Source organism: Zootoca vivipara, chromosome 8 (genome assembly GCF_965207765.1).
Source record: "Zootoca vivipara chromosome 8, rZooViv2.hap1.1, whole genome shotgun sequence".
Classification (NCBI taxonomy): Eukaryota; Metazoa; Chordata; class Lepidosauria; order Squamata; family Lacertidae; genus Zootoca; species Zootoca vivipara.
The window spans coordinates 54,475,075-54,501,882 of record NC_142591.1 but is presented as its reverse complement, the minus strand read 5'-3'; the positions used below and the strand labels follow the sequence as shown (position 1 = coordinate 54,501,882).

The window sequence follows — 26,808 nt, the reverse complement described above, 5'->3', positions numbered from 1 at the left end:
TCTGGAGTAGCCAATGGCGTAGCAGTCCGCGTGCGCAGATTCAAACGGCGGCTCTGGAAAGAGGCTGGGCGCGAGATTCGGCGGCAGGGACAAAAAAAAGAAGAAAAAGAAGCCAGCGAGGGCGGCGGTGGCGGCGCCTGGGGGGAAAGCAGCCCTGCCGGAGGAGCTCCGAGCCTTGACAGCCGAGCAAGGCCACAGGAGGAGGAGGAGGCGGGGGACTTGGAGCCCGGCTTCCCATCCCTTTCGCTGGGCTTAAGGCCATGTCCCCCATGCGGGGGGCGAGGCGCGGCCGGGGCTGAAAGGCAGCCGCGCCCCCCTCCCCGCCCCCGGGCTCGCCCTCTGGGGGCTGCGCGCCTTGGCCGGTGGTGACAGCCGCGCTCCCTTCTTCTCGCCTTATGGTGCGCGCCAAGGATGGCGAAGAGGCCGCGCAGGTGAGTGGCCCCCGCAGACCCTCCCGATCGCCCCCTCCCCAAGGCATCTCCAGCGCCCTGCCTGATGCCCGGGACCTTTCCACTAGGAGAACCTGAGCCCTGCCTATCCGCTGGAATAGGGGGCTCCTGACAGCCCTCCGGCCGTCTCCACAGATTCCCCTCGCCTCAGGAGATCCTCGCTGCCGTTTCCACGTGCCCTGACCATCGGATCCTTGGTCCATTCACTCTTGCGCCCCAGCGCCCCGACCTGAGTGCATCTTACCAATGCCAATTAAGGTCCTCTCCCCCACCCCCCGGTCTCCCGACATCATTAATATTTTTCGCAGAGCACAAGGAGACACAGAATCTTGTATCATCAGTTGTAATCTTTTCACTTGATTCTCGTGTATTCAGTAGTCATCTTTTCACTTGGTTCTCCACCCTGCCCCCAGCTACAGCGCTATTCCAAACACTAAGTTCCCCCTTTGGAAACATACTGCCCTCTGGGCTCCACCCTTTTTTCTTTTTTTGTGTGCGTTTTGGCATCGAGTCACATAACAATGACAAAAGAGTCTTTATATTGGTAATTCATGTCCTCTTTCCTGGTATTTCCCTCTGTTGTTTATTTATTGTAGTGTCGATACAGTGGTTTTCTTTTTTTTAACCTTCCTCTGTATGAGAATAGTAGATTGTACAGCTGTTACTAAATCAGACATGGCATATGTTTTATTCCTTGGGAAGGCAAGGTAGAAAGCTAATTATTGTTGTTGGGGGGGGGCTGCAACAGGGAGGAAAGCAATGTCCATGTTGACCTTAATGACTTGACAAGAGAGAGTGTCTTGCCTGCATATAAAGACATGTACAGTGTGTTTTATTCTCATACAAACATTTTTTCATATTTCTACAACAAATCTCTCCAAAATTTACACCCTGTATGATCATAGAATTAACATACAGATCTCAAAACAAGAATGTGTAAGAATTTCATTCTGGTGTAGATAGTTTCATGTACAGTATCAAACTAGGTATCCAGGTTACTTTTTGAATGTGAACATGGCTTAAAATAGGAGATCATGGCCTGGTTCAAATGTAGTGTTAAGCAGTATTTCTTGTTCTTTGTTTTGTCAAAACGTTTATTTTTTTTAGCAGAAAAACAAGACAAATGAAGCATCAAGAATTGCCCAGCTGCTATCCTAAACATCTGAGTCGTCTCCTAGCTTTCAATGTATATAACATAAGATTTATTACTGTATGTGCAAGGCTCAACCCTGCCATACCCCTTTACAAAGCAGAGCAGTAATGTTCTTTCTAAGGTTTGTTTTTAATGTTGAAACCATGGGGTAGCATTCAGCTGAATTGTTGTGATTTTTCTCTCCCTATGTGCACTCCACACCATCCCCAAATCTGAACACCACCATATTTGAGAGGGCACATGGGGAGGAGAGGGGGAGAACATTGTGTTGTGCAAGGAAAAATTACTCATTGTCTCAATGAAGAAAGAGAGTGACTGCTTTCTACAGTAAAGAAAGAAATACTAGCTGAGCTAAGTTCCCTGAAGAATGACATCTTGAGAGAAGTCAGTTGATGTGGGCATCTCATGTACATGCTCATCATATACACATAGGAAACTAAGCATATCTCATAAGGGCCTCAGAAAAAACAATGCCTTTGTCAAATTAAGTGCATACAGAGGAATGTTGTGTATGAGGAATGTATGCATAGTGTGTGTGTGTGTGTGTGTGTGTGTGCGTGCGTGCGTGTGCGCACCCCCTGTGTATTATATTACAGTACATGGGAACACTGTTCCTAAAAGGTTTACATGGGATAACTTATTTGTCTCTCTTGAATTTATACAGTGATTTATGACTTTGCATCATGGCACTAGTACCAGCTTCCTCAAAGTGTTACTGTTTCCTACATTGGGGAAATCAGTGCATTCTTTACAGGGAAGTATCTTTGGGAAGAATAGGATTTCTTCAATACAATTTAGGAACAGTTGCTTCACTCCCTCTTGTGTGGATTCTCTAACAAGTGTCACACCAAGGAAGGCATCCAGCAATGTAGAAAAGGAAGCCCTCTGGTGACTGAGAGTTATGCTGACATTCATGATTACATCATGGGTTAAGCAACCTATAAACTACAGTACAGGTATTTGTCTCCATAAACACTCAAAGCCTAAGTTAGATGGAGGCAGAGGAACCGTGGAAAGAGTATGCTTCAGAATTAGTATTGCTTTTTATTATCCCAATATAGTTGTAAGCTCCCTTCTTTCTGTTCCTCAGTGTCTACTCAACCCCAATCCTGCACACATGCATGTGTGCACATATATCTGTCTAGCCTGGCTTTAAAGTATCCAGTGCCACCAAACTGGCCAGCTATCCAGGGACTATCATGTACCAGTAGTACACTTGTCTGTAATTTAAAAAGCATAGCTCTTTGGTAACCTTACATCTCACGTCTATAGGAAATTTGTAAAATATTTATTTCTGCACATTTATTAGAAAGGCTGAAGGGAAGCAGCTGCTGAAACATGCTTGTCTAAAACAGGCATTCACATATATTAAGATTGTGTCACAAACAGATATTGTAAAGAGGACGGAGGTGAGAAGCCATTGGGTTTTTTCCTGTTCTTTAATTGTTATACCCTCTTTTTGAAAGGAAGGAAGTGTGATACAAATATGGACAAATAAATTTTTTGACGTAAATACCTAATACTGTACAGTAGTTTTGAAAATTAGTATTTTATTAGGCCAGTAGATGGCGCATAGACATCAAGGAGGTACAAGGGTGATGACAATCTGCTTCCTATTTCTTTTATTTCATCATGAGTTCCCATCTTAATGCTATTTGCTGCACAACTTTATTGTATAGAAATAAATTTAACATAGAAAAATGCATGGTGTGTTTCCCTATACACAGGGCCACCTTTAACGCAATCTGGACACTTGTTTAGTTATGTTTGTGGTTTTCCAATAAAAAATTAACAAGTTCTTATGCAGTCACTCTTCTTCAACAAGACAGACCTTAAATAAAACAAAACGATACTCAGGACCATATTGGATCCTGCCTAAATGGCATATTTGAATCTTTTGCTTGGATGCCACACATTTTTTTCTTAACTGAAAGCAGTGCAGGGGGTGTCAATGGGAAAACGATGAAGAAAACCCGTCCTTCCCTCATGCTACTGTTCCACAATTGAAATTGGGCCTTCTGTTGATGATTTGTTATTTTTTAAAAAATATTTCTCAAGATGTTGTATAAGCATGGTTTCACTGTCAATGTTAACTTAATATTAGCTTGCACTTTGCAGTGAGGAAGATGATGACGACCTTCACTATGCAGATCATGACTATGAAGTACCACAACAAAAAGGAACGAAGAAGATATGTAACAGAGTAAAATGGACACGTGATGAGGTGAGCCTTAACCAGGTAATGGCTTTTCTTTATGTTTAGATCTAATGTCATGTGTCTATTTATAAGTTTTTTAAAACTGTATTAACAGGATGAAAAGCTGAAGAAGCTAGTAGAACAGCATGGTACAAGTGACTGGACATTCATTGCTAGTCATCTACAAGTAAGTAAAAATTATTTCAATGAGATTTTTCTTATTTTACATACAAGAGTTCAAAAGCCACATGTGCATCTCCATTGCATGTGCCAAGATGTCTCCCGCACTGAAGTCAACAACAGAGCTCCTAATGGAAGCTCTGGGTGTATAGTGGAGCCTTATGGATTCAGTTGGAATTATACAGTGATTTTTTTCATTCTTCTGCAGAATCGTTCCGATTTTCAGTGCCAGCACCGTTGGCAAAAAGTCCTGAATCCAGAACTTATTAAAGGCCCCTGGACTAAGGAAGAGGATCAGAGGGTAATTGATCTATATTTTTCTTGGTTATTAATTATGTTTCTGAAAGCACAGTAGGATTGCCCAAGTGCACTACCCTGCTTTTACCTTATGGCCGACTCAATTGTAGGATGGAGTTCACAGTCCCATTGTTGTGCTCTTAAGAGTTTACTTGGATGAAAACCAAAATATAAATTAAATTGCTTGAATATTTTCCCAAATTGATTTCATTTCCCATAGGATAATGTTATCAGTTTTCCACAACATTGTCATGTATTTAACTATGGTGTGTTAAAATGTTACAATTGGTTTGTTTTTCTTACATGTTAAAAGCTTTCTAATTTCATCCTGTATTTGGCCACACAGTATGTGGAAAGGCAGAGTGATATATTTCAGACTGTTTTCCAAAATGCATTTTCTTTCTCATTGGTTGGATGCTGTACAGTTTTTTTATTTAAAAAGTCAGTGTCACTCTGTATTTTGGAACTTTTGAAATATAACTGTTAATCATTTTGCCTGACACAATCTTGTACTACTTCATATTGCTATTATTTTTCAAGTACAAATAGCCTAAATAAATGTAATTCCTAATTCTTTATCATGAATATGGCTATTGTTTTCTTATATACTAATCAGTTGCATACTGTTGCTGTTCAATTTGTGTTCCAGGTTATTGAGCTGGTTCAGAAATATGGTCCAAAGCGCTGGTCTTTGATTGCAAAGCACTTAAAAGGAAGAATAGGGAAGCAATGTCGAGAACGGTGGCATAATCACCTTAATCCTGAGGTAAAGAAATCTTCATGGACTGAGGAGGAGGACAGGATCATCTATGAAGCTCACAAACGCTTGGGAAATCGATGGGCTGAAATTGCAAAGTTGCTTCCCGGAAGGTAAAACCGCACTGTTATTTCTCGGTTTCTGAAACTTATGCCAAAATAATTGGCACTGGCCTCCCACCACTCCCAGATTAGCATGTTCAAAGAAGCTCCACCCTTCTCTATGCCATGTCTTAACTCAACGTTTTGTGTAGTAGGCTGTGCCATAGCAATGAAAGTCCCTCTGCCTGGCCAATCTTGCCAAGCATCCAGTGTCTCCGACTGATCTCCATAGATTTCTCTTAAACTTGTAGAGCAGTGCCTAGTAGTTTTCCCAGCTAGGCTCATTGGGCTGGTGTTTGTGTGTCTGTGTGTTTGGAGGAGGGGGGTCCTTCCTTGCATGTGTTTCTGGGCAGGCATGATTACATCAGCCAGCAACCACCGAGGCTTAGAAAATGAAAGAAGGGAGTTTGGTATATTAAATGCCCTGTGGCCTTCTGGCTCAAGTAACCAGCCAGCAATCTACTGAACTCCTTTAGTTTCTTCAAGCACCCACGATGTTGCTTGATATTGCAACATCTATTTCCCCCCTCCCATCAGCCCCTGCCATGCCAAGAATGTTACAGGGCTAAGCTGTGTAAGTTCTCCCCAGAATCAGCATTGATAGTGTCAAAGTTTATTTCTAAAGGGTGAACTACCGGTAGGAAGAAATATCCAAGAAATGGATTATCTCTCAGTGGATTTGCAGGATTTGTTGACTAAGTAATTACAAATGTCCTGCTTATCATATTTCATCTTTTGTTCTTTTCTGCTCTGCAATTTATCTTGCATTTTGAGTTATTTTAAAATCTGAATCAAATAGTTGTTAATGCTATATTTGGAGCAGTTGAAGTAATACAGATTCCTTCCTCCAGACGGCTATGATTCCAACAACAAAGAAACATTGGTGGAATCCAATAGAGGAAGAGAAACATTTTAAAATTCTACTTGTGCAAGTTTCTGTTAGGATGAATCCTCTTAGATCCCCCGTCCCTTTCTATTATTATGAAAAAGAAATATTGTACTGTTTTAGAAATATTTGAAATTTTTTAATTTAGAGAAGTATTGAAAGGTAACTTTCCTTCTTAAGACATTCGTTCTCTCATTGTTTCTATCTTGATGTAGCTAAGCTCTCAGGTCAATGCAATATGTAACCACATAATTTCTACATTTTGGGCACAATGCAGCCAAAGTTAAATATTGTTTATGTTTTAATTCATTTCAATAAGAGTTAAGCAGGTGATTAACTCTCATCCATTGAATACATGAGGCTTTATATTGCTTAACTTTGGCTGGATCCTGTCCCATGATTTATTTAGGACTGACAATTCTATCAAAAATCATTGGAACTCCACTATGCGAAGAAAAGTAGAACAAGAAGGATATTTACAAGATGGAATCAAGACTGAGCGACCTTGTTCGTCAAAACTGCCACACAAAACTTGTGCATCTACAGACCATCTTCATACCCCAAATCAGTTTTACATACCAGTGCAGGCACATGTAAGTTCCTCAGAACCTTTTGTGTGTGTCTACATTCTTTTTAAAAAAAAGGGGGGGGAGGAAGCATATATTAAAATGGATGGGTAACTTTTTTATATTAGAGCTGCATTCTCTCCAGTGGTGAGTAGGGCCACTGTTTTTATTACTCTCAGCAGCCCTTTCTCTTTTTGCATCTCCCTATACACCGCCTCTCTTGCTCTCTCTTCATTCTCAGTCGGTGTGCTACCAGCGAAGAGATTAGTCTTCTGTAAAGGACTTTAGAAATTAGGCTGAGGGCTATGGCTAGCCAGGTGAAAAATAGGGCAATGCTGCTGTACTTTCATAGTTATGTAAAGCAAGGGATTTCACTAGATGAAGCTGGCATGACAAGCTAATCCACTGAAATCCTCTCTTTTTCTGGTATAGATGTTTTCTGTTTCATTTATTTATTAAAAATGCGTAGTGATGGATGAATACTGATGGATATAATAAAAATTGAAGTAGTTTGTGTAAGAACCATAATAATAAATGACACTGAGTGATGTTTCCAAAAATAGACTAAGAATAGAAACAAAACTGTATTACAAATGGGGCAGGGTACAAAACAGAGGTTGGGGAGTTAGTTGGAGTCCAGGAAAAGTTGGGTAAATGTTAGTTCTTAGGGGGTATTTAAAAGTTATTACTGTCTTTGCCTCATGAATGGCCCAAAGGAGGATATTCCTTCTCCTTGTGAAAACTTAGAAATATATTTATTTCATAAAATTTATATACTGCTTGATTGTAGAAAAAAAACATTAAAGCGGTTTACAAAAAAGACGGGCTTGGTTTATGCCAAGGGAGGCTGTCTTCTATGTATCCTGGTCCCAAGTTGTTTAGGGCTTTAAATATCAACAGTGAAACATTGAAAGCTACTAGGCAGCTAATTTAGACTTTAGATACTCAGTTCCATCTAAGAGCATGTGCATTGCATCTTGCCAACCCAACAAGGTTGCTCACTCTGTTAAAACTTATATCACAAAGAAACTATTGTTGTTTAAAAAATAGTTGTTGAGGAAATATCTTCAGAATTTTTATTTAAAAAACTAATGTTTACTGCCTCAACAAGCTTTTTTTTTTAACTCAGAAAATGAGCTCTTGTCTCCAAGTGATACTGTGAGAAATTGAAAGTGTGATAAATGGATATTGTGATGAAAGTGATACGGTGGATAAATTTGCTTTTATAATTTAATAACCTGAGAGTTCCCAATTTGTCTCAAATTGATCAGTTTTTGAAAAGAAGTATGTCAAATTTAAAGCATTTGTTTAAATTGAAAAAATGTTTTAGAAATCAATGTATAAAGAACAGTTCTGATTTGTTAGATCCCAGGATATCAATATGTTTCAACAGAAGGCAACTGCATTGACCATGTCACAACTTCTTCAAATTTCATTCAGGTAAGTTCTGGCTATTGTGATGAATTTTTAAGCTTTTTATGAGAATATGGCAAAAAATATTTGGCAGGTAGCATGCAAATGTTTTAGTTTGAGGACTTTATCACCAGGATTGTGTTGAGCAGCAGTTCCATTAAAAGGAATAATGGCTTGTGTATAATGTGACCTCTAGGAGAGCACTTTGAGAGGAATTCTGTGTGTGTAAGATTAGTTTCAAAGGTTATAAGGTGTTCCCCCTTTTCTTTGGGGGCAGATAGAGATTGTGTGGCCTACAGTGGCCTGCCTAGCACATCGTATTAAATAACACTGTAGTTTAAAACAAACTATTCTGAATACCAGTTGCTAGAAACTGCTGGAGGGGGAGAGTCCTCCTGTGCTCGGGGCCTGCAACTTTGGAGAGTTGCAGCCGGGCAGGAAAACAACAATCCTTTCCTCCCTAGCTGCAACCCACAACCACCTCTCTTCCATTGTAATGAAGCTTCAAAAACCTACTGTAGCCAACAGAGGGCTTCTTTAAAGACTACTTCTACTGTGAGGAGTCCTTTTGGCATAGGGTGGTGGAGTAATGATCCCCAATTGTGAGCCTGTGACCCTTCAGAATTTCTCCTATGTTCAACTAATCTTGAAAAGCAGTCAGGGGGGATAGTGGGGTTGGAACTTATGGGCACCAGGGACGGCCTCTGGGTACACGTGAACCAGTGGGCTCATGTTTTGAACGAGAACTTATCAAAGTTTAATTGAGTTTACGGATAATTATAACAGCAAATATGTTGTCATTCTCAGTAATGTGTCTTAAATATAACACTTTGTCCTTTGGTGGTGTTTCTTTCTTCAATGTATGCATCAGCAGCCATTTGATGATGATCCTGACAAAGAGAAAAAAATTAAGGAACTTGAGCTGTTACTTATGTCGGCTGAGAATGAAATCAGGAGAAAGAGAGTCTCATCTGTAAGAACTTTTTGTATAAATATCATGATGTCATGGTGGCTAATGATCTTTTACTGTGCATATTTTAAACAAATTAATGAACAAGGGCTTTATAATTTTGATTTGTTTCATAGGTGTATTCTGCTTCTCCTTTGCTTATACAGGACTCCTCGAGGGAATCCTGTTTGTTTTCCCTGCACAACTGGGACAGTGGGACAAGAGGGAGGGGCAGTTGAGACAGCTTGAATGACATAATGTGCTACTTAGGACAACTATCTTAAAGTTTTTAGAAGAAAGCCTTGGTGCTTTCTATACCTTTCATTGCTAAATTATGGAGGGCAAAAGAAATGTTGCAGGAAGGGAGCTGCATGCACAATAGTAGCTTCTGTGCTATTTCTGCCATTGACTCTTTCTTTGCATAAGGAATGTGTTTTCCTTAGAATCCCAGTATGCTTGAACTATAGCCTAAATGCCAATCAGCGTGGTTTAACAATCAGACCCTCTTCCCAGGGAACTCTGGGAATAGTAGTTCTGAGAGGGGAATTGGGGTCTCCCAACCACTCTCACAAGACTTTAAAAACACTACAGCTCCCAGGATGCTTTGGGTGAAGCAATGACTGTTTAAATTGAGGTGATACTGCTTTAAGTAGATAGTTCATGTGGGACCTAGGTTGCCTAAAAGTAATTTATGTTAGTCATCTTTCATGTTTAATATCAATAAAAAGCAACACTTTTTGTATTCTTAGCAAGCTGGAAATTTTTCTAACTGGTCTGGAAGCTTCATCATGGAAGATAGTATGGCAAATGCCCTAAATGGCCTTGGGGAACAAACAAATGACTTCTATAATCTGGATGAAACCCAGACTGCAACAGCTCAGCAGAACTCACCTACCAAATATTTGGCTGTGGAGGCAAATGCGGTATTGTCATCTCTACAGACCATTCCAGAATTTGCAGAGACACTAGAACTCATTGAGTCTGTAAGTCTGAATCATCTTATTTCCAGCCTTTAATAAACAGTTATTTTACATAATATCCAAAAGAGAAACAATAAATATTAACATTAGCACAATATATAGCATTTGTTCTATGTATTGCAAGTGCTTCATAATAATAGTGCTATTAGCTGCTTTTTGGTTTTTGTAAAAGAAAAACAATGCAGAATTAGGAATTAACATTCTGGAAGAAGATGAGAGAAAATTAGGAGACTGAAATCAAACTAAAAAGACATGCACGTAAGGACTAGAATTAAATTTAGTTGTTTTGTGCTAGAATAATGGTGCATAGTTAAGCAACTGATACCACCAGTCCAATTCTGTTGAAATGAATAATTCTGTTTATTCCAAGAAACACATGGCAGAATGTTTCTTTCTCCCCCCCCCCCACCTCTTGTAGGATCCTGTAGCATGGAGTGATGTCACCAGCTTTGATCTCTCTGACGTGGCTACGTCCCCTGCCAGTCAAGCTCCAGTAAAACTAATGCGGATTCAGCACAATGATGGGGCCATGGAGTGCCAATTTAATGTAAGTGTTGTACTAGATGGCAAAAAATCAAGTGACGAAGAAGATTCAGCATCTCCAACTGCAGCCAAGTTCAGTACTCCTCCAACTATTTTGCGCAAGAAGAAGAAACCTAGAACTGGACTGTCACCATCAGTCAATGAACAGAACGATGGTTCATGTAGCAATGGTTCCAATTTTGCACTAAAACAAACACCAGTGAAAACACTACCCTTTTCTCCTTCCCAGGTAAATAAAATTAATGTAATTAAACTTGGTTTTATTGAATAGGTTAGGCAGGGTTGTCTACTAAATCCTATATAAATCAATAAAAGATGATGTTGCACTGTTCATTCACTTGTAACAATTGTGTAGTCATGTATGCAGCTCTTCCCTGCTCAGTACATTGGTTCTGTACTTTTTAACTATACGTGACTCAGACCTGTCTTGGGTTGTGTCATGGCAGGAATTGAGATTGGCTCTATAAAAGGCTTGCAGCTCTTCCATACAAATTAGTATTGTTTCCAGTGTTATCTGAATGGCGTAAATCCAACACAGCTTTAAGCCAACAATTTTACAGAAAATTGCTGAAAATAATGGAATGATTACTCATTCAGCAAAAGTTCAGCAAAAGGTCAAAGTAGAATGAAAGGTAGTTTTCATTGGTTGCAAAGACAGCAATGTGATCCTCGGATGAAGGGTGGTATAGAAATTTATTTATTTATTTAGTGATGATGTTGATACTAACAGATTGGCTTGTATCCAGTGATGGTTCTACACTATGTAAAACATACCTGGGTACAGCCCATTGTTTTTCTCTGACCTAAGGGTAGAGAATCATGCTTATGAAATTTCCATAATAGCATGGTGCTGAATGAGAATTTGTCTTGCTACAAGTTGGACAGCTCATAACTGTGTGTATGGGCCAGAGTAATAAAAGCAAAACCAGAATAGTTAAGGCTGTATAAGCAGATTCTGAGACAGTTTGAGGGAATACTGCTCAATCTACATGGAACAATTTGTGTTCTTGTTTTATGTGCAGTTCTTCAACACCTGTTCTGGAAATGAGCAGTTTAACATTGAAAATCCTGCCTTTACATCAACTCCAATTTGTGGCCAAAAGGTTCTTATTACCACACCTTTACATAATAAAGAAGTAACACCCAAAGATCAAAAAGAAAATGCAGGGTAGGTATATGATTGATTTTAAATGGCTTTTTGATATGAATTGAAAACAAAACAAAACCCAGATGTGCTGAATAATTACTTTGCAAATACCATCAAAGGAAAGTGGGGGAGTGGATTCACTCTCCAAGGATCCTTTACTTAAAATGACTGAACAAAAGATAAAAAAAATCCTTCCAGCAGCACCTTAGAGACCAACTAAGTTTGTCATTGGTATGAGCTTTCGTGTGCATGCACACTTCTTCAGACACTTCTTCTTTGTGCATGCACATGAAAGCTCATACAAATGACAAACTTAGTTGGTCTCTAAGGTGATGCTGGAAGGAATTTTTTTATTTTGTTTCGACTACGTCAGACCAACACGGCTACCTACCTGTAACTTAAAATGACTGATTTATCTAATCAGTTACTATCTAAATAGTAACATACTGCATAAATAACTTTGGTTCTTGGAAAGTTTTAGGACACCTACTATTAGAAGATCGCTGCTAGGTACAACACCAAGGACCCCTACTCCATTTAAGAATGCTTTAGCTGCTCAGGAAAAAAAATATGGCCCTCTGAAAATTGTGGTATGTAGAATTTTTGTTCATATTCCTTTTACGTAACTTTTGGTTCACATTGCCTTGGATACGCATACACACATACACACATCAGGACCCATTTTTTAAATGTAATTGATTTTAAACTGTTTTAAATATTAAGTTTTAGATTGCTGTAACTCCTCTAACTCCTCTAATGGAGGGTGGGTAAGAAATCACATTATCATTATTAGAGTGGGACTTCTATTTAAATATAAGATTGTGCTATGATAGGCCATGTTACTTTGCTTCAAACCAGTTCTTTCTTCCTTTGAAAGTTTAATGGAAATCCTTTGTACTAGTATATAGGTATATAGAGAAGCATGGTTTGATTTGTTGTTAATGTCCTCATCTCCATAGTGTTGTGGTGGATTGCTTCTGGATATTCCATAAATTAAATAATACTACAGTTGAATTGGGACACGGGTGGTGCTGTGGGTTAAACCACAGAGCCTAGGGCTTGCCGATCAGAAGGTCGGCAGTTTGAATCCCCGCGACGGGATGAGCGCCCGTTGTTTGGTCCCAGCTCCTGCCAACCTAGCAGTTCGAAAGCCCATCAAAGTGCAAGTAGATAAATAGGTACCGCTACACCAGGAAGGTAAACGGCATTTCCATGTGCTGCTCTGGTTCACCAGAAGCGGCTTTGTCATGCTGGCCACATGACCTGGAAGCTGTACGCTGGCTCCCTAGGCCAGCTTCTGGTGCTGCATCCCCAGAGTCGTCACGACTTGAGCGTAATGGTCAGGGGTCCCTTTACCTTTTTACAGTTGAATTACTTGTGCATTAGAATTAAATGTTTGCTTGTTTTTAAAGTAGTGTACATAGTGCTATGATATTTAGGAGAAATAATCTCCTGACTTGCCTTCTGCTTGATGTATTTTACCTGTTTGATTAGTCACAGCCCCTTGCCTATCTGGAAGAAGATATCAGAGAGGTTTTAAAGGAGGAAACGGGAACAGATATCTTCTTCAAGGAAGAAGAGGATTCATTCTACAAGGGCTGCAAACTAGAGGTAAATTACATTACCCTTTTTCAAAGCTTCTTTACAAATAGGGTGAGGGCACCAACCTCTTGTTGTTTTTTATGGGTATTATTGGAGGCAGAAATGGTTGTGAGTGCTCCTGCATAGGAGCAGAGAAGTGTGCAATTTTGCATGGGGGCAGGGAGTGTGTAATTTTGCCCCACTTTATGTTGCAAGCTTAGGTTGGGGAGATAGCAGAAGTGTAAGTGTTGTTGCTACCTGAAATACATACTTGTATATTTGGCTAGTTGTCTCTATTGTACTTCTGTAATTTGGAATTGGTAGTAGTCATTATTTTTATTTTGGTTTACTATTAATGTTTTATTTCTGTGCTGTTATAAAATGTGGAATTTTTCATTTTTTAATCTACTTGTGATACTTGTATGATATTCTAAGCTGCTCAGTGATTTCTATGAAATACGGAGCAGTACCGGTATATAGATTTAAAAACACATAGTATTTTAGCATTGCATGGATTATGGAAACGATTGCAGTTGTCTTTCTTTCTTTAAAATGTTGCTCCTAGAATCCTTCTGTGAAGAAAGTCAGGAAGTCATTAGTTTTGGATCCTTGGGAAAAAGAAGAGCTTGGTGCCCAGTTTTTCACAGAAGACAGTGTTCCAGATATACAGGTGAGCAGTATGAATTAAAATATGCACATATTTAAGGTAGAATGTAAACTAATTTGTTTCTGTAAGTCATAGTTATTTGAAATCTTCTGTTTCAGCAGTCTTCTCTCATTTTGTAATGGAACATTTTTAATATTATTATTTATAGGCAGCTTTTATGCTAGAAAGGTCTTTGTGTTAGTGTTATCTGGATCCATAAAATATTTCAAGCTAGAATTATTGGAATTAAGATGATACAGCCTATTGAAGTCATATCACCAAATGCTGGTTATTTCAAAGTACAGTATGCCACTTTTATAAGGTTGCTAAACACTAGTTGATAGGGATGAACCTGCTGGGCCTTATTGTTCGTATTACAGACAGTGACTGTTTTAGGCATGTCTGATATGTATGTGAACATGCATGCACATATTGCACTGAACTCAGAAGTGACCCACAGTTTCACTTAAACATGTGATGCCTTTGAATATAAATGGGGAGTTGCCTGTATGTCAGTTTTTTATTCTTCAATTAAGTTATTTGATTTAAACTTTTTTTGTGTGTAAATCTAGTCAGAAAACATATATACTACATCACTCCTGATGATTCCTTTATTGGAAATACATGACAATAGAGGCAGTAGGACTCCAGAGAAACAGGATTCCAGTTCAACAAAGCTGAATGTAGCAATGAAGAAAAAGCAGAATACTTGCACTTCAAAAAATGTCAAAACAGAAAAAACCTTCCAGGTCTGTATTCAATGCATGTTAATATTACGCTTTATTTAGTTTGGCTATATGCTCTTTGGAAGATTACTTTTTACATTTTTTTCCTTTCTGTTTGTATTTAGCAGCTTAGATATAAATAAGGAATTGAGGGTTCTTGATGCAGCTTATTTTCTGCAAGATGCTTACAATGCATCTGTTATGACTAAAATTTCAATATTTACCAGTGCAAATATGATGCATTGGTATTGAAATATGCAATGCAAATATGAAGGCTTCATTTTAAGTCCAGTAGTACCCAAGTAGATTTTAGTGCCATGCCCTCTGTGTAGACTTGGAACAGTACTGCTGAGGTTTCAGTATCCCACATAGTGCAAACCTAGTGGTGCACTAGAACCACATTGCAGAAAAATGTGGGCAAGACAGTTAAGAGTAATTCAGATGCTAGCTTCCAAACATGTTATATGTATTACTGTATGTGTACATGCATCTAATGGGTACATACCTTCTGGCCTCAGCCTTACCGTGTTTCTCCAAAAATAAGACACTGTCTTATATTTATTTTTCCTCAAAAAAAACACATGGTGGCTTATTTTCAGGGGATGTCTTTTTTTTTAACTATGGCTTATTTTCGGGGTATGGCTTATTTTCGGGTTATGGCTTATTTTTGGAGAAACACGGTAGCATCCGTTTCTTGAATCAAATGTCAGGAAGGAGAATCCATCCTTGGAAAACTTCACATATAGGCTCTTCCTCCTGATGTGTTCCTCAAAACAGGCAGGACTAGAAAACATTTGGAAGTCCACTCAAATTTTGAAAGCTGTCAGCAATAAAGTCATAGCTGCCAAGTTATCCCTTTTTTAAAGGGATTTTCCCTTATGCTGAATAGGCTTCCTCGCGAGAAAAGGGAAAACTTGGCAGCTATGCCAGGTAATCTTCTCTACATAATTATGGAGCCTCAACAGGCTTTACTGTGATTGGGAACTTATGGCCTTCCCAGCTGTGAATGGCAGCTATGAATAAAGTTGTATATTTGCTAGGAGCACGCATGCACTGTTTTTGTGAATAGAATTTTGAACACACTATCTATCTTTAAATCTAATCATCATAATCACTTATCATGCATTTCAAGGGCAAAGTCAGTTTACTGGGCACAGCATCTGCATACAGAGGTTTCCTATGGGTTCAGTGGAGCTCTGATTTCCTCCCACCACTGTAGCGAGAGCTTCTGAATGAGAGGCCTCTCTGTGCCTCCCATATTCACATCTAGCCCTCCGCTTTGGCTCTGGTGCATAAGTAAATTACAAAGATTGGAGATGGATGCTGGTGTTCAAGACCACCCTTTATAAGAGTCCTCTGGAGATGGCAGTTGTACCTCCAGTTGGCTGGAGCGCCAAGTGTGCAAAGTGGTTCACAGACATTTTCAGTAATGTTTGTTTATATAATATGAAACCTTTGTTTTTTAAATAATAGAGGAATCTGTTCAATGGCACCTTGCAGCTGACAATTTAAAAACTTTTTATTTTAAAATAGCATAAGCTTTCATAAGGGATGCGGGTGGCACTGTGGTCTAAACAACAGAGCCTAGGGCTTGCCGATCGGAAGGTCGGCAGTTCAATCCCCGCGATGGGGTGAGCTCCCGTTGTTTGGTCCCAGCTCCTGTCCACCTAGCAGCTCAAAAGCACATCAAAGTGCAAGTAGATAAATATGTATCACTTTGGTGGGAAGGTAAACAGAGTTTCCATGCGCTGCTCTGGTTTGCCAGAAGCGGCTTAGTCAATCTTGGCCACATGACCCAGAAGCTGTGTGGATAAACGCTGGCTCCCTCGGCCTACAGAGTGAGATGAGCAACGCAACCCCAGAGTCGTCTGTGACTGGACCTAACGGTCAGGGGTATCTTTACCTTTACCTTTAAGCTTTCATAGGTGACGACCTATTTCATGGAACTGCTTAGCATCTGAAGTGAGTTTCTCCTACAAAGGCTTGTGCCATTTTGTAAAAAATAAACTTTTCAAAAAAAGCTTGGTGCCATCAAACAGATCTTTCTGTATTTGGAGTAATGTGTTTATATTGAACTGTAAAGTCTGCTGGTGTGATTATTTCCACATTCCAGATGAGGGGGCTGAGGCTGAGAATAGGAGCATGTCTTAGGGCCACTTAGTGAAACTGAGAAATGTTGAATTCTTATTGTTAAATGATACATTTTATTTTAAGGTTTGGTTGTGAGGACACTGTCATAAAATGGACTTTCCCTTCTTTGTGCCCCATACTCTCCCTATATTTGCTTCAGAGGGTCCCCCAACCCTACAGAGCACATTTTTGGGGTGGGGCATGCAGGAGGGAGAAGAGGAAGCTGAAATTCTGTCATGCCAGGAGAAGTTACTTTTCCTGTGAGGCAACCACAATTGGATTCCATATTTCACTTATAAACAAAAAAGTTTGATGTGACTTGAAAGTAACTATTACCTGGACCATGTGTTGCAGGCCAATTGTGAATGGGAAGCTGTTGTTTATGGGAAGACTGAAGATCAGCTTATTATGACTGAGCAAGCAAGAAGATACCTGAGCACCTATACAGCTACTGGCAGCACTTCAAGGGCTCTGATCTTGTGATGGTCCCTAAATGTACCAATCTACCTTTTTCCTTTATACTACAGACTTTATACTGAGATTTCCCCCCCAGTAATGTATGTATGGATACTTTTTTGAGTTGAAGCTGCATTATAAGGGAGAACTTTAGTCTCTTTTTAAACCTTTTTTAAAAGCAATTTTAATTGGTCTTTTAAAAGACCACTCTAAAGAAAATGGTGAAAGGATTATTTTTTTAAGCCGTTTTTTAAATTCTTTATACATTTCTCTTGTTCTTAAGAAGCTTTTAATGTAGAGTAGGTTTACAGGTACTCGGTGATCTGTAAAAGAAAAACATTACACAACTCCTTGAGAATGCTTTTGCTTAAACACATTTGCTTATGTAGCAATTTTTATAAACACAAAAGAAAGACTAAAGGAAGAATAGAAAGTTGCACTACTAGAACTAGGTATGCTGCACAAAATTAACTACAGTGTTAAATGTATTTATTTGAGAATGGTACTTCTAATAAGAGTAGACAAAGGGAAGAATTTAATTTTTATTAGGATAAAGCATCAGTATTCAGAAATCTCAAACTGAGACCATTGTTGAATGTACTGTACAGCATGTGGGAGTAGGAAGGCTTTTGTAAATTTGGAAGGGGGTTTATTTTTTAATTTATTTTCATTTTAAAGCTTAAGGCTGCAACCTCACCAAGTGCTCGCATATTCCTACTGCTTTGCAAAACAACACAAACTCAGGAGGAAGCCAGGACAAACTTGCTGTTCCTTGCAGAGAGGAGAGAAGGAGTAGTAACACCCACTTCTCAGAGACAAGACCTTTAAGCACTGTTGGCTCTTGCTCCCCCTTTCCATTGTTGTAACCTCAGCCTTATGCAGTGTTTTTATACACAGTCCATTCTGCTAGTTTTTGAGATGAAGTACATCCCCTTATCCTTTCCCCATAGAAGCAGCAGTTCTGACCGGGTCCTCAGTCTTTTCTTGAATATGAGTCTAAAGCTAACCTGCCAGTTGAACCCCATTCTCCTTCTAGCCTGTGAAGTCTTTGGGACTCTATGCACTGCCTTAATTTTGGTAAGGACACTTAAGGGGCATTAAGAAGAAGAAAAAAATCAGTGTGTATTTTGTTTCTTTTAGGAAGCTGCAGAGGGATTACTCCTGCAAAGCTCTAACATGGGTAGATTGATAGAAGAGCTCTCTTTAGGTCAGAGGATGTGAGCAGCTTGTGACAGTGAAGAATCAGTCTCTTAAAAGATGATGCTCATATTCTCAGTTGCAGATTGTGCCTTTTGCCAGGGATGAGAGCATCTTGCTTCTCCACAAATACTGAAATATGTTTGTTAGGGAAACAAGGAGAAAGCTGGTGGTGACTGTTGATCCTACAAATGGCCCAGGAAAGGAAAGGAGAGCAAGGCCCCAATATCATATGAAGTATCAGAATTGACTGTGTTGTTAAACATTGTACCTTGCAGAAGTTAACAAATGGAAAAAGGGAGAGGAAGCTCAGTTGGGCTGGCCTTTTACAGCAGTTGCTCTGACTTGCTCTCAGTCTCCACAAATGCATAATATTTTACCTGAGGAGATAGATTGGAACTGTGGTGGTACCTGAGCTGTCTGATGGCTAAGGGGTGTCTCTGAAGATAGCCTACTATTCCTAATCAAATCAAAGCAGGAATAAAATGAAGTGGCCTGTGGTGTGTCTCAAGAGAAGTACAGCCCCAGAAGTGCGTCTATGCGGGCACAAACGATACAAAGGATTGCAGCCTTAGTGTGCAGATATATATATATGTATGCAGGCTGTCTAGAAGCTGATGTTGTTTTCCTGGTAAATAGCTCCAGCAAAAATGAGAAAGAGTGAATTTTAACCTTGGTGCACGGAATAGCAGTGAGATTGCATGCTGTGAAATACATTAATTTGCATTTCATCTATTCGAGATTGCACTATTCCCTTTTAAATCATGTTGGTCTAACATAGTAGTTTTAAAGTTCAGCTTAGTTATACTACAAATATTCCAGGACCCTGGTTATTAAAGGGATACATTTGTGTAGGGATAGAACAAGAGGACATGCTATGTCTCATCTTGTAGCCCTATATAGGAATCAATACCAATGCATTACATTACACCTCTGAAAGAAATAAGAGTCGGCTCATATAGTTATTTTTCTTGACACAAGCAGCCATGGGCTTACCTTGGCTACATTTTGTGCTTCCTTCAGTGTGGAGAGATGTTGGTGTAAACTGGGCTGTAGACTGCTTGTGCTTGGGAGAAGTGTCAACACAGTCACAGAAGTTGCTGTTGGCTCTATCTCTGTACAGCTCAAGTCACCATCAGTTTTCCCCACCCACCCTGTATGTGGGCATGCACATGACTGAGGATGGTCTATGGCGACTTGCGCTGAGGCTGTGAACTCTAAAACCATTTATGCCTGCTCTTGGATGCCTCAACGACCCTGTTACAAAACTGTTTAAAATGAAAATTCATTTCCCCCCCCTTAATATTTGTACATGCTTCTAATCTTCACAGGTTACAGCAGTTGCTTCAGTTTACCTGCTTTAGACATTTGCACTTATTTATGTCTGATTTGAAGGAATGTCTTAGTTTTGCTTGTTGTAGCTGTGTTTTTTTTAGTTAATTTCTTGCAGAACATAATGGTGTGCTGTCAACCTTAATACTGACAGGAAAATAGAATTGTGTACTGTAGGTGTTATCTATTTATAAATCTGACACTCTTCCTCTCCACTCCTGGGTGTGCTGCTATAGATACTAGCAGAATCTGCTTGCTGCTATGAGAGATGGAAAGAGCGAGCATCATATGCACTGTATGTAAAATGACAAATAGAATGATGGCATGTTCTCAAGCTAAACTGATATCAACTGTTGCTGTGCATAGAGAAACACAATTACCAGAAAGAAACCTGATACCACATAACACCAAGAACTCTAAAAATGATTTTCCTTATTTTAATATTGTGTGTGTGTGTGTGGTATGTAAAGCAATCTCTGATGTTAGCATACTTAAATACAGCTTAAGGCCCCGTATCATAGTTATTTATTTATTATTTTAAATGGATATTTATATATAGGAATATTCACCTCGCTGCCTTTAATAGGCGCACAAGGTTTTTATTCAGTTTTAAAACTGTTAGCGTTTTTTTTTCTGATCAGCTCTGTTGATAAGAGGATTATTCTTCCTCTTCAAAATGTGAGGAGCCAGTTTGGGATTCCCTTTGGCATTGTTGGTTTTGGTGTGTTCTCTCTTCAGTATGTTTCTTTAGAAGATTCCCCACCTGAAGCACAAAGGAGTTAAGTGGTGTGATGTGCATAGTAAGACTGTAATTCAGAGAACCATTCCTACCGTGGCTTTTGACTTTTTCCATCTTTTTAATCACAGCCCACCCACCTCAAGGCCATGTGGCAAGCTACAGTCATGATGGCTGTTTTAAGTAGCATGTGTGTGTTAGCCTCTTGTCCTTCTTGGTATACACAAGTGTTTAGCTAATTTTAAAATGTGCTCTCTGGATTACAACCATTATGCCAAGATCCAAAGAGTGTGTGCACTAGTGCTGCCTGGATTTTCCAATTCTAGCTTTAGTTTCTTGTGCTATGTTGGGAGAGTCTCTGGAGAGTCCCTGACTTTCTGGAGTAGTTCTTGGGAGGACAAGGCATAGCAGGAGACTTGTTTATGGCAAAGTTCTGCAGTGACACACAAACACAGCCTGCAGCTCTTTGGACTGACTCCATGTCTTCATCTATTATGCTTAAAAGATTTGCTGCTTTGCAGGAGGTATGCAAATTATTTGTATTTTTCTTTTTAAATGGTACCAAAGCCTCCAGTACCAAGGTTTAACTTAGGTCTCTGGTAAGTAGTACAAACTGGAGCTGGTATTGGTTGAATCTTTCATTTAATTGCTTTCGTGTTGCTTTTAGCAAAAAGAAATAAATAAAAGGTTTTGAACCTTTGCCATGTTAGATATATTTTGATACTTTTGCAGTCTTAGGTGCATTCGCAATTATTATTATTATTTTTAAAAATATATAAGTAGAATACTGTATACCTGCAGCAGCCAAACATGCATGTTGGAAAATGACAGCATCTGTTAATATTTACGTTTCTAAAGTTTTGACTCTAATTATAAGATAAATATCTTTGAAGTTCTGTTATGTTTTGTTATTTTACTGCAGATTTTGTTTCACTTAAAAGAATCTTGCATACAAAGCAGGAGACCTTAACACAGAAATAAAAACATTTATGTACATATCTACTGGACATTTACTTCTGGGAAATAAGTGTAAACTGTATTGATACTTTGTTTGATTCCTAAATGTGAATCATGCTTTCATATAGAGAATTACCCAAACATTGGAACAAGTTGCTTTAAGTTTTTTGATAGTATGGAGACTTACTGGAAATTCCATTCTTTTTGCTTGCTCTTGGCTATGGAGGCTTCTTCTGACAATGGCAAGATTGGTATTGAGTGTGAAGGAAAGGACCAAGGAAAGCTCGATTGAGAGCATTGGGAGAAAAATTGGGCAACATATGGGGCATGTACAGCAACAAACTAAGATCTCAGTTGACGGAGTGAGGGATAAGAAAATGGAAGCCAACAGATACGGTAGTGTTTATAGATGTCAGTTGGGGATTTAAAATGGGTTAGCAGATGGGTGAAGAGAGTTGGTGCGTCTGTAAGAGAGGGGGTGTGGGGAGGAGAAAGATGTCAAAAGACAGCCAAATCTGAGATGCATTCAAAATAATGAGGAAACAAAAACTTTGCAAAGCAGAACAAAGAAAGTAGATGAGGTAAAATAATATGTAAATGGAATGAAATAATGAAATTATTTGTCTGTGTTTCTCTTTGAAAAGCTTGAAAAGTTCAAATTTGACTGGTAGTTATTTGACATTTTGTATGCTTGTGTGAAGCACACAGACCTCTGAAGTATAAAAGCCTGTGTGTATGTAAAATTTGATACATACCCCTTAAAATATATCCATCCCCATCTTTGTTCAAGATACAGCAGGTCTTGTATGAGTGGAGAGCATTTTTAAAAAAAGCAATACACCACCAAGCTGCTTGGATTGATGCATATATTTTCAGATTGCAAAGAACAAAACAAGGTACTTTGCAGTCTCCAGATGTTTCAGTCATCTATGTCTGATTCATAACTGGAAGTCTGCCTTTATTTATACATAAAAGTCAACAGAAGTTTATGAGTGAGTTCAATGTACTCAGAAGCACTAAGAAGAGCAGGATGGCAGTGTTCCCAGAGCCTGCCACACCAGAAGTGGACCAGATCAACTTGTGAGTGTTATCTTGGCCTGCCTTGGCAAACAGCCAGACGTTGTGTATGCTAGACACCAGATGGCATGCCATTATGCGCGTGACAAGTGGGTCATCTGGCACGCTCTTTGTGGCATTGTTGTTACTGCATAATTTTTGGCGGGAACAAAACTTCCTTTTTCTTTTTTGAAAAAATTAATTGTTTCAACGGTTAATAGGTTTTTTACTGGTAGTATGCTCCTCCGTGCTCCTTCTCCACACATACTCATATTCTCTCTTTTTTTGTGAATGGCTGTAGATGGAATGCCTCACCTTTCTCTAAACAATCAAAATTATATTTCATTTTGTCCATGGTAATAGTTTTGATGTTTACATAATATATCTGTGCTGGAGAAACATCTGTATCCTCTGATCACTGAGTCTGATTATGCACCTTTTCCACAATAAAACATTAATCTGGTTCTTCTAAAAGTGTTAAAATGTTACTAGCCCTAAGCAGTAGGGTAAGAGAGGGTTTTATATTGAATTTTAAACTGTAAGCACACAGCTGTTCATCAGCCATTTAGGGAAGAAAGTTATAAGGCAGAAATTCAACAGGTGCAACTTTCTTATCACAAGGGGGTGAAGTGATGGAGTGGTTTTTGCTTTTTTCATTTTTGTCATGCATAGGAGCCTAGCCAGGTGAAAGAGAGAAAGAGAGAGGGCAATCCTAGCTGAAGCAGATGTTAGTAGTCAAATGTTGTCAACTGAAAAAGCATGAAAAAGCTATTGTCACACCTCAAGGTGAAAAAGTTAACTTTTATGATGGCAGCAAGGAAAAGCTAAAAAGGCGCGCACCCCCCCCCAATGGACCCGAGAACCTACTAAGAAGCTGAGCTGTGGGTTATTAATTTTTTAAAAACAACAGAAACCTGTAAATGTTGCTGAGCCATCTCATAAGTGCTGTGACCCTGCCTTTAAAAGTTCACTGCACAGCTCTGCCTTGACAGCTCAATTCACACAACAAGCTTTCATGTCATTCCCTTTTGTCATAATGACTACAGAAAGGAGTACGAGGAAAGAAGACACCACCTGCTATGGCCTTTCACAGCAAGCAGAAACTTGTGACAACCAACCTGGGTCCCCAGAGAGTCACTTCTTTGCCAAAAAGCATTCAGCCAATTTGAAATGATCTATGTTTCGCCAAAGGTTCCAGATGCTTTTTCTTCCTCGTGTTTATTCAGCGATGGGGGGAGGGATGCTATCAATATTACTTTTGCGTGTGTGTGCTTCTAGAATTAAATTTTTTTAATGAAGGGATCAACTGAGTGAACTGAAGGAGTGGAGCATGGTTGGAGCATGTATCTCATCACAGCAAGGATATTCTGATACACAAATGCTTGCATTTTCTTGTGAGAAGCTCAGACACTGACATTTTTCAGAGGTATGTATATTTCAGCTCTATTTTGCTACAACTCCCAATATCTGTACCAAAAAATTGAGTGCCAGTGGGCTTTGAATCCCTACTGACCTGCTAGATTGGAACAGACAAAGTGTGTTCATAGACCTCACCCTAGTTTAATATGAACTCATTCTAACCTATTATTCAGTTTTACTCTGAACATTTTTCCTGAGGAAGCTGTACTGTACATGTTTTCCGAGCTGACATACATAATGGCAACAAATCCCTACCTCTGCTTCTCCAGTTCAATCACCCTTAGCTGTCCAAAGGTCTCATGCTCTTTCAAAAGATTGCACTTTGTCCCATATGTTTGGAATTGCTTCCCAAATTACTTTTGTGATCAAATCCTTCCTTGAAACCCACCTTTTCCATTTAGCCTTTGATACAACCTCCTACTTCCCAGTCTCGTGTGTAACTAAGACTAAGTGCATATACTAAATGCACAAGAAATTATAACACATTCTTCTCATTTCAGCCCTACCTCTTCTCCCTTGTGCTGAATTTCAGATTGTAAGCAAGCTGCTTTGAGCCAAAAGCTGACCTCTTGTATTCAGAAAACACTGCACACTGATGTAAACTTTAAACGACTGTATCTGCATGTCAATTATAATAGCTGCAACTTTTAGTTCTAGATGTCAGCTTGGGGTGGAAATGGATGTCCACTTCCTGGCCTGGTTGGCATGTAATGTTAAACCATAGCTAATGTTTACTATGGTTTTAAGAGAATTGGCAATGTGCTGGTACCCCTAAAAAGTATCCCCTTCACTTTCCCCTGCTCTACTGGAGCAAGAAAGCACAAGGCTTGGTTCATTTTTTTACATGTGGTCAGGCTTATGGGTTTTTTTTTTGCTCCAAACTAACCATGAACCATAGCCAGTCCTTTACCTGTCTACTCAGAAGTAAGTCCCATTTAATTCAGTGGTACTTGCTCCCAGGAATGTGAAAATAAGATTGCACCGTACAATTATTCCCGTTACTCTCATGTCCATCCTCTGTGGTCTCTCTCTCTCCCCCCCATTAAAGTCTCAATTGTAAACTCTGGGATAGGGGCCACTCATGCTGATAGTTACTCAGCCAAGCACAAAAAGCACTGACAGTACTTAATAAATTTGACTGCTACTATAGATTTCTTTTTTTTTGAGGGGGGGTGAAGTTATTTCATGAATGGCTTGTTTATCAGATTACAACATTCATCCTGGCTGCAGGTGAGTTCTTCAATGCCTCAAAGAACTCCGTCAGATCTACACAAGAGCCTTTTGTGCCTGTCTTTTCAATATCTCCATTAAACGTGATTAAGTGTCTGCCAGCTATTGATTTCTCTAAACAATATGACAGCTGCAAGGCAGGTGAAATGTAGATTTTACACCAAGTGCCCTCAAGCCACCTCAAAAGGAATTAAGCTTTATTCCATTGGAATTGTATTTAATTTGGTTGGTCCCTTGCCAGACTTAGTGCCCTCCTATAACCGACTTACTTTCTTGCCAGTGGCCTATAATAACAAGAGGGGTGGAATTTCATTTGAGACAAGAGAAACCTAGAATGGTTGGTAAGCCAGGTGTTGGGACTTATCTGACTGTGTTGGAGTGGTGGGTACCTAACTGCCATGTCTGAGGCAGTTGTTTCAGTTGTAGACTGAGAAGGGAGACAAAAATAACTGCCTATTACCAACTTGGATGGTGGGGGTACTGGTTTGTTTTCTGCTAACTGCCATGTTTCTCATGCTACCTATGTGGAAAGGTTCAAAATCCTATTGGGTTGTGGCTGGCTGGCTGTGTAGACATTCTCTCTATATATAATCTTGGAAATTAATGGACCTGTCTCAATGATGCCCGTTAATTTCAGTGGATCTACTCTGAGTAAAGCTTAGTTGAATACTAACTTGTCAGCAGTATACGACCCTTGGATCACTAACAGCAAAAACAGATTCTTGTATTACACAGTCATCTATTTATTAACGGGCCATAGGTTGCATAATGAAATAAATTTTGCAGAACTCCGTTGGGTGTTGAAGCACAGCATAGTGTTATAGAATTGAGGTGGGGCTGGGTGTCTACTTGGGATTCCTTCTACCCTTGTGACTGATTCTATAGTTGTGTGACTGGAAACTGCAGAAAGAAAAAATTGCAAAACCAGAACATTGTTAAGTAAATAGCCCAGGCCAGGTGGGGTTAGCATCCACTATTGTAGTGTAAGCTAGGACAATATGGTTTCACAGGAACAAAAAACAAAACAAAAACTAGAGATAATTCAAGAGGGGCAAAAAGCATGTTTGTCTGTTCACCCCAAACTACACACAGCTGTAGATGAGTTATCAGTGTGTCAGAGTGGATGTGAGTAAGAAGACAACAGACAGACAGCGTTGGAATGGAGTCCGAAAACACAAGGCCTGATTTTGCTCTCCAAGAATCCAAGGCTGCAGAGTTCCACTAGAAATAGGATGAGGAGCAAAATCTGTTGGTGTCAGTGCTGCTCAACTTCTCTGTGTGTACACACTTAAAACCTTGTGACCTTATTCAAAGGAAACCAACCCAGGCCATGACCTTGACACGCTGAAAGCTCTGCTGAGAGATCATGGTGTGTGTATCATCTAGGGGAACAAAAACATATTTTAAGAGTATATTACAGGGGAGAGAGCACATCAAGAATGGCCAAGTGCAGGTCAAATGAGGGCACCCAAAGCAATTTAAATAGAGTGCTGCTGATCCTACCAACTTTTAACAAGGTGTAGTAAACCGTTTACTAAGTTCTACTCAAAGATAAGAGTGTGTGTTTGACAGACAGACAGACGGGATGGTATCTTTGGCAGTAGGTCACTTTGTGTGTCAAATCCTGGTTATAGCTGTCCAATGTGCACCATAACTGAAGCTTTTCCTGCTCAATGCCATCAACTTGACTTTGTGAGTTACTGAGTTGTTGTGGCATACTCTTTT

The 26,808-nt window shown here is 39.4% G+C and overlaps 1 protein-coding gene across 8 annotated transcripts; it reads left to right on the top strand.

Moving 5' to 3' along the window:
- Nucleotides 1-85: 85 nt before the first annotated feature.
- Nucleotides 86-18,999, top strand: MYBL1 (MYB proto-oncogene like 1). Of its 8 annotated transcripts, none has more exons than XM_088676329.1 (16): nt 86-431; nt 3,721-3,826; nt 3,915-3,986; nt 4,188-4,280; nt 4,926-5,146; nt 6,430-6,613; nt 7,952-8,026; nt 8,874-8,972; nt 9,698-9,931; nt 10,347-10,700; nt 11,494-11,639; nt 12,100-12,208; nt 13,113-13,229; nt 13,765-13,869; nt 14,418-14,594; nt 17,055-18,999. In XM_088676329.1, exons 1-16 carry the CDS (start codon nt 412-414, stop codon nt 17,181-17,183), a joined length of 2,241 nt encoding a protein of 746 aa, XP_088532455.1. In that variant the 5' UTR covers nt 86-411; the 3' UTR covers nt 17,184-18,999. The 8 variants fall into 8 exon arrangements, with proteins under 8 accessions (XP_088532455.1, XP_088532453.1, XP_088532454.1 ...); XM_088676327.1 differs by having other exon boundaries at nt 12,094-12,208; XM_088676328.1 differs by having other exon boundaries at nt 8,871-8,972.
- The last annotated feature ends 7,809 nt before the right edge of the window (nt 19,000-26,808 follow it).

Coding starts and splice junctions, on each gene's coding strand:
- MYBL1 (XM_035126193.3), top strand. CDS start 1,662: ATGTGCAAGGCTCAACCCTGCCATACCCCTTTACAAAGCAGAGCAGTA. Junction 4,281..4,925: donor CTAAGGAAGAGGATCAGAGG/GTAATTGATCTA, acceptor TTTGTGTTCCAG/GTTATTGAGCTGGTTCAGAA. Junction 12,209..13,112: donor ATGGCCCTCTGAAAATTGTG/GTATGTAGAATT, acceptor CTGTTTGATTAG/TCACAGCCCCTTGCCTATCT.